Source organism: Pseudoliparis swirei, chromosome 11 (genome assembly GCF_029220125.1).
Source record: "Pseudoliparis swirei isolate HS2019 ecotype Mariana Trench chromosome 11, NWPU_hadal_v1, whole genome shotgun sequence".
Taxonomy (NCBI): Eukaryota; Metazoa; Chordata; class Actinopteri; order Perciformes; family Liparidae; genus Pseudoliparis; species Pseudoliparis swirei.
In genome coordinates this window covers 19,709,677-19,719,503 of record NC_079398.1, presented here as the reverse complement: position 1 = coordinate 19,719,503, position 9,827 = coordinate 19,709,677, and the positions used below count along the sequence as shown (strand labels likewise).

General features: G+C 40.6%; 1 protein-coding gene across 3 annotated transcripts; it reads right to left on the bottom strand.

Annotated features, from left to right (window-relative positions):
- Positions 1-571: 571 nt before the first annotated feature.
- LOC130201064 (ELAV-like protein 1) lies at positions 572-8,857 on the bottom strand. 3 transcript variants are annotated; one of them, XM_056425734.1, is made up of 7 exons: positions 8,728-8,857; positions 6,964-7,023; positions 5,486-5,678; positions 4,865-4,968; positions 4,184-4,346; positions 3,842-4,067; positions 572-3,441 (listed from the first exon to the last, which is right to left on the bottom strand). In XM_056425734.1, the coding sequence occupies exons 2-7, from the start codon at positions 6,997-6,999 to the stop codon at positions 3,117-3,119; spliced, it is 1,047 nt and encodes a 348-aa protein (XP_056281709.1). In that variant the 5' UTR covers positions 7,000-7,023; positions 8,728-8,857; the 3' UTR covers positions 572-3,116. The 3 variants fall into 3 exon arrangements, with proteins under 3 accessions (XP_056281709.1, XP_056281708.1, XP_056281710.1); XM_056425733.1 differs by having other exon boundaries at positions 5,486-5,681; positions 8,728-8,855; XM_056425735.1 differs by lacking the exons at positions 4,865-4,968; positions 6,964-7,023; positions 8,728-8,857 and having other exon boundaries at positions 5,486-5,573.
- Positions 8,858-9,827: the final 970 nt, after the last annotated feature.

The following is a 9,827-nucleotide window of genomic DNA, read 5'->3' as shown; positions in this document are numbered from 1 at the left end:
CAAAACAAAAACTCTTCGGATCTACACGATTCACGTAAGTCACCCATTTTGGTTTCAAAACGGCGAATTTCGCCGAAAGGTGAGGGATTCTCATGCCTGACATATATATATTCATATATTCTTAATTCTCGCACTGTGTTGATCGTCGTTGATTGTTGTTAAATGTATTGTCTATTGTCGCACCACCCACCATGACAAATTCCTTTTATGTGAGAACATAAATGGTAATAAAAGGTTCTGATCCGACCCCGTAGCGGAGCCATTCATTGGATATAACCAGCAGCTGAAAACAAAGACTGAAGTCGGGACCACAGCCCACACGGCTCGGCCCTGACACCCAGAGACCTGCTTGGTGATGCTGAGCGTGTTGACACAGTGGGGGTTGCTGCTGGTTCTGAAGATGATCCGGGCCTGTTGAGGACAGGCGTGGCGAGCCCAGTCCTGTGGGCTGGAAGGGAGCTCCTGGTCCAGGACCACGGGTTTAGTAACATCTTTGGCTTGTTGGTATAACTGTGTACTCACACACTTCCTTACATGTGGCATTTGTCAATAAAATACAGAAAATTCACAATATGCTTCTTAAGACATTTAATTCTTTAAATTCTGAAAAGCCAACGTGTTTTATTGAAATGATCCAATGTTAGACATTTAAGGGACTTCAACGTAGTGTCCTTCAAAACCAAGAAAAACAAAAAGAACAATTAAAAACACTCCAAGTAACAAGTATGACCGCATACATTGTTGAATAAATATTTACGCCTCCTCTGATGTAGAATACACCGTCCCACTTATAAATTAAGGCAGAATGCAGTTAAATCTGACTACCCCCAAAACAAATTCACTTGCATCTTTCATGCAATTGCAACTGTACTGCTGAAAGAACTAAGCAGTAACATAAAACGTCAGTAGAAAATAGAAATGCTAAAAATAAGTCTAGGACAAAAACAACAACAAATATTACCTGCTTTAAGCAAGCCTTAAAATATTGCACAAAGTTAAAAGATTGCGACACAAAAATAACATGGAATTACTAAATCAAAAAGCACTTTTAAGATCAAAATTAATCCGATTCTTGGAATGGGAATAATTCTTTAAAAAAGGGAGTGGAGGGGGCAACCAAATTAGGCTTTTAACGAAGAATCGGGGGGATTTTGTTTGTTTTTTAAATGAGAAAAGTTACTGTGACCAAACACGATTTTATATTATATCAAGTGGTTTCCCTGTAAAATGTGTGGCGATGTTAAATTTAAGAACAATGACGGTACCGATGGAACCGGCGCCACCCGTCGTCCACCTTGGAGAACGAGACCATCGACCAAATTCAGCAGCATTCAAAGAGGAGCTGTGATATGCCAAAGATCTTATCTAAATGAATCATATAAAAAGTGTTTCGCTGAGCAGGTAAACAAAGCCTCACTGGTTAAAAGACAAAGACCAGATCAACAGGGTTGGGTCTAAAAGCCTCAAGTATATTCTTATTTGTCGTGTTGAGATATCGCTCTAGAATACTGCACTCGAGCTACAAATCAAATTTAAATCGTAGTATAAAATGCCCTCCCAAACAGCCGGGTATCAAAACAGATGTACTGAGCCAGGCGTCTACTCACAACAGCTGAAAAGACTAAAAGACTAGGAAAAAAAGGTATCGACATACAGCTTCAACTGGCTATGCAACGCTTCAGCGGTTCAAATGTATCTGGCAATCTTAGAAATGTTGCTTCATGAAATGTCATCAGGACAAATCGCTTTCCTTCACGTGTCTGTGCACAGGTTAAATAATCTTCAACCAACATTGGTCCTTATAGTTTCCTGACATTTAAAAGTCTCCTATGGAAACAGACCATTGTGTACGGGGCCTCTGAACACGGCACATTTGCTGCTAGAAAAATAATAGAACAAACCAAATCTAAAAAAAAGATAAAAGAAACAAACCAAACAAAACTTTAGGCAAAAAGAAATAAAATTTAATGGTTTATGCTCAAAGTGAAACAACCAAAACAAAAAGAAAGGAAGAAAAGAAAGCAAATCAAAAAACTTTAACAGAAGGCCATCGATTGATTAGTCTTCAAACTTGAGATAAGCACTCGTTTGTAACGAATAAGAATCAATAGCCAAACGAAAAAGAAAACAAATTAACTCTAAATAAAAGAAAAAACAAAACAGAAAGACATACTGAGGTTAAGGGACATTGCTCTCAGTCAGTTTCAGATATAAGCTTCGTACCTCTTAAAAAACAGGTAGAAATGTACCTTAAATCTGCGATAATAGGATCCCCGCCTTTGGTCCATCTCAATTCCCTACTCATTGACCGGGGTTCATATTCAACAGGACTCTCCGGAAATACAACTTATAATTAAAAAAAGACACTTTACACGGGGATAATAAAACAAAAACCTCCAAAGCTCGTCATGCTAAAAAAAATGGTTAACCTGGTAGGAGCGTGAGCAAAAGTCAAAGATTAACATCAAAAAGACTGATATTCATAATAACCGAAAGCAGACTGGTCAAAAGTGCTTTACTCTTAAATGAACTCGAGACGGTGAGCGGTACTGTAGGTCCGTATATCCACTGGGTGATAATTTAATGCATCTAGTTCTACTTATGGAGGAGGATCGAGGACAGAGCACTTCTTTCTCCAAAACAAAATTACCAAAATATTGGTCCTCACCGTCTTTAAACCAAATCATCCACTGAAATGTCAGTCGGAGAAACAATTTGGAGCTTTTCCTCGTGCGCCGCGTGTTTAGTGCGCCGCCCAGAACCATTTTGCGTGCCTCTTTCTTCAAGTCTCCTCTGTTAAACATGCAACACATACGTATTTTAGTCATCTTGGGGGGGAGGGGGGGGCATCACAGGATTTTACCCTCTCCATCCCCTCACTAATTTTTTTTAAAAACTACAGTGTCCTCAAGCATGAGTATAAAGATGAAGAAAAACAACAAGAAAACAAAAGATGCAGAAGAGTGTAAATGTCGTTTAACTCTTAACACACTAAAAACCCAAACACATGTGCTAGATTATTTTTTTTAAACCCAATACTTCTGCTCTCTGCTATAAAAGCCTGGCGCAGGTCACTCCCGCCTCTCCTCTACACCCGATTGTCCGTCTCTCTCTCTCTACTTGTGGCCCTTGCTGGTCTTAAAGGACACTTGCAGCATCTTGTCTCCGAGCCGGTAGCCGTTCAGGCTGGCGATGGCCATGGCCGCCTCCTCGTAGTTCGTCATGGTAACGAAGCCAAAGCCCTTGCACTTGTTGGTGTTGAAGTCGCGGATCACCTTGACGTTGGTGACGGCGCCGAAGGGGCCGAACATCTGCCAAAGGATGCTCTCGTCGGCGTCCTGGCCCAGGTTGTAGACGAAGATGCACCAGCCGGAGCTGGAGTTCCCGGGAGTGCTGGTACTGCTCGCACTACTCATGTGATCAACAGCCATGGGGGAGAACCTGCAACAGAGATTGTTTACTTGTGGATTAATCAGAGTGTATTTATTTAAATAAATGTTGATTCTTTTGATTGCTTCGTAAAAAAGATCCCAAACAGCAAAAAAGCCCATTCATAATTTCCCAAATCACAATTGACATCATCAAATGTCTATTTTTGTCAGAACAACTGTCCATAACGCTAAAGTATTGAGTATTCTCGCTCTGGAAATGCGTTATTCATACTTAACACGGTGATGTATACGATTTATCAACATGTCAGTTTAGCTCCGCTTCATTTACTTGTGATATATATTAAAACTCTTCCTGTGTGCTTTCTACTAGAGCCAGAAACACGTCGTACATAAGCAGTTGTTTCAATGACCGGTTTTCAAGGTCGGTAAAGATCCCATCCCCCGCTCACCTGAACCGCTGTGCCTGGTGGTGCACGGGCCCCCCGAAGCGCCGGGACTGGTTGTGGTAGAGCTGAGAGATGAGCTGCGTGTTCTTCGTCTGGTTTGGGTTGGCAGCAAATTTCACGGTGATTGGCTCGGCGGCTCCGGGAGGCTTTTGGCCGTTCAGGTTTTTGACGGCCTCCTCTGCCTCGGCCCGCTTGTCAAACCTGATGAAAGCCACACCGCGGGACGAGCCTGGATACGAGACAACGGGGAGGGAGGGGGGGGTTACTGCCTATCCTGAGACAAACAGCATAACTACTCTCGTTTCAACAGAAGGCAGTATAAAGTAAAGTAAGGAAGCAATTTACCGGTTATTCCGGTGGCCTGGTCAACAAGGACACGGGAGTTAATGATGTGTCCAAAATGTGAAAACATGTCCTCCACGTCCTTCTGGGTCATGGCCTTTGGCAGGCCGCTGATATACAGGTTGGCATCCTTTATTGTATCAGAGCTGGGCCGTGCATATGAAACCTAGCAACAGGAAGCAACAAGTGACAGATTAAAACTCTACTGATGCACACGTACAAAACAAAGTAACAAAAGAAACCCACTAAAAGTACAATAAACGATTATATGCGTTTTATGAGCTACAACTAATTAATCTGAAAAGTTTCGTCTGAAAAACTGAATAAATATGTTATTATAATTGCTTTTAGGTATTACATCGTTGGTCTGTTAAAAGATTAAAGCATAAAAGAAACATCACAGCAATGGAAAAATGAAACCAACTGATAAAAAAAAAAAAAAAAAATTGTTTAGGATTTAAATAAATGAGACACACTGAATTTGACAGAATGTGTCAAATGAAATAAGTCAAATTATAGTGAAACTCAATGGACATGTCAAAAAGGGCAGTAAATGAGCTGTAAAAGCAGTATCACTTCCTCGGGCTGACATGTACTAGCTAGTTAGCGGACAGCACAAGAGTCACAGGAGTTATATGACATGACATCGTTGGTTTGAGAATAGAACACCTTATTGCACGTTACCTTGATAGTTTTGGACTGTAGCCTTAGTCCATTCAGTGTACTGATAGCTCTGTCTGCATCACTAGGGTTAAGATAGTTAACAAATCCGTACCCTAAACTGTGGCCTAGAGAAAAAAAAAAAAGGAAAACAATAAAATAAAACAAAACAAAAAAACGTTGTATAGTTAAAAAAAATCTGCAAACAAATAAGTATTTTAAAAAACAAAACAAAATCTCAACATTGCATGCTATTCCAGACAAAAAACAAACAAATGGACTGTCTACGGGACTGGAATAAATAAAACAAGTCTATGGTGGTGGAAAAACTGAGCAAACTACTACTCGACTCAAAACAGGAAATCAATTTGGGATATCTTTCAAATAAAAATTAGAATTATATAAATTACTTTTAAAAATCCCTGAGAAAGAAGGAGCCAGAAAACAGGCCTTTGGTAGATATCCTTCCAATGAAGATCATTGGGAAATGAGTGAAAGTCCAAACTATTTTTAAGTCATAAAGCTGAACCACCACAGGTGTATTCAGAGGCTGTAACATAAATCATTTGCCATTTAAAACAAAATCTTGTGCGTAAGCGTCCATCTGGTCGGTCACAGGTCTTATCGCTTCAGAGAGTTGCATACCTGCGACTTTGTCTCGGATCAGCTTGGCGGACTCCACCTCGCCGATGCTGCTGAAGAGGCTCCGCAGCTCGTCCTGCGTCATGCTCTGAGGCAGGTAGTTCACGATCAGGTTGGTCTTGGAGTCCTTGTCCTCGTCCCCTCCCATGAGGTCTTCATAACCATTCGACATGTCATACACCTCCTGTAGGTCGGCCTGCTGCGCCGGGGGAACACAAAGCGGGATAAGTACACAGCGTTTGACAAAACTAGAGCGAAAATAATTTACAGATTAATTGACAGATAGAAAATCACCTAGGCGACCAATCAAACACATTAACATTAATAAATGAATAACACCAATTGTTGAGCATTGGTGAAATAAAACAAGCAATGTTAACTCATTACTCTAATGCTGGGTCAACTCTATAGTGTATTTTCACTATTTTCCAAGATGTTATAGACACAACTCTTAATTGGTTGAGATAGTATTTCAGCAGATTAATCCATAATGAAAAAAATCATTAGTTGGAGCACTACACGCGTCGTGAGACGCTTTGCTACACAAAACAAAGAATTGATGGAAAATGTACATCAAATAAAATTCCGTTAAAAAAAATAAACAGGGACTAAATTTATTTCCCACTCTAGTAGAATAAGCTATCTATTTCCCAGTCATTCATTTATTATATCCAACTCAATCAAGTGTCACAAATGGATTACTCTGATGTTTTGAGTTTATAGTTTTCAATGCAAAAGAGAAAGCTTTAAAGGCCACATAATGGGAACTAATACGACAAACACGTGATGACAATGGTCTCAATGTAGTAGTATCTGCTGAGCCAGCTTGAAATGCAATAAATAGAATATAATGCGATAGAAAAGGACTCAAGTTTTACATTTGCAACATATGCAAGCAACTTGTTTTACCCCAGATGACCTCAGTCAGGTCAGTGATGTCTCGCCTTATAACCAGTCTAAAATTAGTTTAGTGAACAATGTAAAGCAACCACAAGAATGGAGCCCGAATGCAACCTACTAATTAAAAAGGTACAACTGCTATCTGTTCAGCAGAGCGTGTCATGGCGGACACTTTTGCTGGTGGCTAAAATGGAAACGACAGAGGTCCATTCATGCAAGAGAAGGGTTGTGATTGTGTATTCTGGTGGGTAAGATACGCTGCATGAGAGGATGAATGAGACTCCTGTATTAAACCAGTATGCATGGGCATAGATGGTGGGAAGTTTGATGTATCTCAGTGCTTACTCATTTCAAATATATAATCCTTAAATTTGAGCAAAAATAACAACAGATTACTTTTTGCAGTCATTACATCCTTCGAAAAAATGTATAAGGAGAAAAAAACTTTAGTTTGTACATTTCCTGCAAACAAATGTCTTGCTACCGTGTAACTGCATCCAATTACAACCACCCTGACACCTAAAATACCTGCCAAAACTCAGTTGATCATACACTGCAGCGACGTTTGAGATCTCACTCACTTTCAAGTACTTAATGTGTCCTCGACGAACTGCCATGAAGACACTTCACTGCTCCTGAGGCTGAAAAGAAAAATCAAAACAACTCCGTCAGTATGGCAGCGAGCAAACATCTTGAGATCATGGCATTAAGAGGACACACATTTGACATTTCCAGAAATTATGTCAACTTTCTACATGATTTGGGCCAAAGAGAACAGTTTGAGAGGAAGACTATTATCGAGCTTAAAAAGGGATCCGGAGGAGTCGTGTCTTTAATGTCACGTTAGGTGCAGCTGAATGACTCGGTTTAATACGGACTCCCATTTTAGTGATCTTTTTGTATAGCTCCGTTTGTCATTGCATGCTTACATAATTTCCCACATTATTGAATCACATTTATCTTGAATAAATTTAAAGTTACATGTGTCAATTAAAAGTAAACAAAGACAGACTGGACGGCGTGTCCATCTCTCATTCGGACGCAACTAATGCTCAAGATTATCGATGCGTGTATGCAACCACACTAGAATAGATCAGAGACAATACAGATTTAAAGCCTATGGTTAAAAAACATGAGCATCAATAAGAGTTCACAAGTGCATTTATGTCAGTCCGCTGTGCCCGTCCTGAATTAATTACAGCCCCAGTTCAGGAATTATCAACAAGTCAATTGCAGAAATAAATACATAACATATATATAAATACAATATTTTTTATTTTTTATTGACAATATATCACGTAGACAGTAGTTTAATGAGTAAGAATGTAGGTATAGCCGGTACAGCTTGATTTTAAGCCTCAAATATCTTTTCCTCTCACATCGTGTACAGCTTACCAAGTATATGGTTGCACTGAATCATGCTGATGTTGCATAACAGTGTGATCATGGTTAACCATTCAGTCAGGAAAATGAAATTAAGATCCATAAAATACAGCTAGCTACATGTGTATGTGAAGAGCACCCGGAGCTCGAGTGTCGTGTACCATTATGTTGGTATATATATTAAGTGGAAAGAGGCGTGTCATATGGGATGGAGCACGAGGGCTATGTCAGAATTAGGACGTAATTTATTTGAGCGAATAACTAAAGAATACAGTGAAAACACATCTTCCAGGATGGGGGATGGTCTCACGCCCTGGCCTGCTTTCTCTGGATGAGATCGCCGCTAAAGCGGCCGGGAAAAAAAACCCGTCTCGTTTTACTCAAGTAACGGTGAAACGCCGCCAACCATGAATCCAGGATTAGCGAAGCGTCGTCCTCTACAGCCACAAATGCCCGGTTTAGAAACACGTAGGGTCTTTTTTTGTCTTCTCGTCCCCGGCATTTGCAAACGACAGCGTGCAGAGGCCTGCTTAGCGCCACTAGCGCGCGCAAGCTAGCACGTTTACCTCCCTCTTCTTAAAGAGAAGAGTGAAAATGTCTCACGTCACCCCTCCGCCCCCCTCCCACAAAAAAAATCACACGGGCTTCAATATGACTAGTCCGCAGCACATCGCATCCATAGTAACACGCTCCACTTATGTGGCTTCAATGATAAATTTCGTGGCCGCCAGTTAGCCAACGGAAAGCACCGCGGCCCTATTTTGGAGAACGGCGGACGGATACGTCCAACGTCCCCGCGCCTAAACCCCCGTGGCCTGCTAACAGGCCACGGGGGCTACCGCGAGCTAACCGACGGCTCCAAGGGCCGCGAGAGAAACATGGCAGTTACCCGCTCGTCGTCATATTAAAACACACAGACGGAACGTTCGGGGGAAACATTCGGTAATATGTTCGAGCATTACCAGCTTTTGGGGGTTAGTTGTTGGTTTCTGCTCCCGCCTCCTGTTTTGTTTTTAGTTTCCTTTCTGGGCGACGTTCACTTTCCTCCAAGTCAGACTCGCGTAGCAAAGAAATCGAGGAAGAAGGAGCTGCGTGACGAAGCCAGAGCCACGCCCACTCGCGTCCAGCCACGCCCTCTGCAGAATAGACAGCGTGTCCAACGTCCGTAGTCAACATGCACTAAAGTAAAGACAACCAACACAAATGTTAACCTATTGTCACGGTCCCTGTCTCTAATCACTATATTACATATTTGATATGTTATTGTTATGATATATTTTTGTAGTATTCTATATATTTAGACACTTTGACATGCAAACGACTGTATTACATATTCTGTTCACCTATTCAGTTCATTCAGAAATAGGATTATCAGTCAGCTCTATGGAATGACACCTGCTGAGTTTGAATGTTTGCGGTTTCTAATAAATATTTCATAGATGAAGTGTTGTGATGTGTGTTTGTCTGCCTTTCATTTACTGGCAGGCTTTACTGTGGATTTGTAACATTTAAATTCTGCTTCATATAACTGTGTTAATTATCATTATTAAGAGGAATCATGTTTATTCAAAACATGTATAAACTGATGTAAAACTGTGAAAGATTAACTTTGTTACAATGAGACTGTAATTGTTTCAGGTTTAGAAAAGCAGAGATAAATTAAATAATTATTTTCATTTATGTGATAATTTCAAGCCATAACATTTAAGAAAACTTGTTTGATTGAAGAAAGTGTATATTGTTATGAAAAAAATGGGTTTTTCAGTGGATAGGTGCTGGTTCACAGAGCAGGAGGTTTTTGTACAGCCTCTTAATGTTAATGAGTTTGTATCGATATATCATAATATATAATATAAAATAAATAATAATGAATAGCGCATTGGCCAAATGTCTTGAAAACTTGTCCACCCCAAAAAAGCGCAAACGTGTAGTGATGGTGAACTGGGAACGTTTGATCTCTGTGACATTGTCCGTGACGTCACTTCATTTTCAGTGCCCCCCGTCAACAATTCTCCGCTCGCGGTCTCGCGCGCAACCCCCTCCCCGTCAACAAAATTATCCA

What these genes read in the sequence shown, in the direction of transcription:
- LOC130201064 (XM_056425733.1), bottom strand. Translation starts at nt 6,999, where the DNA reads ATGGCAGTTCGTCGAGGACACATTAAGTACTTGAAA. An exon ending in GACACATTAAGTACTTGAAA is followed by an intron (nt 5,682 to 6,963) that starts GTGAGTGAGATC and finishes CCCCCGGCGCAG; the next exon opens with CAGGCCGACCTACAGGAGGT. An exon ending in TACAGTCCAAAACTATCAAG is followed by an intron (nt 4,347 to 4,864) that starts GTAACGTGCAAT and finishes TCCTGTTGCTAG; the next exon opens with GTTTCATATGCACGGCCCAG.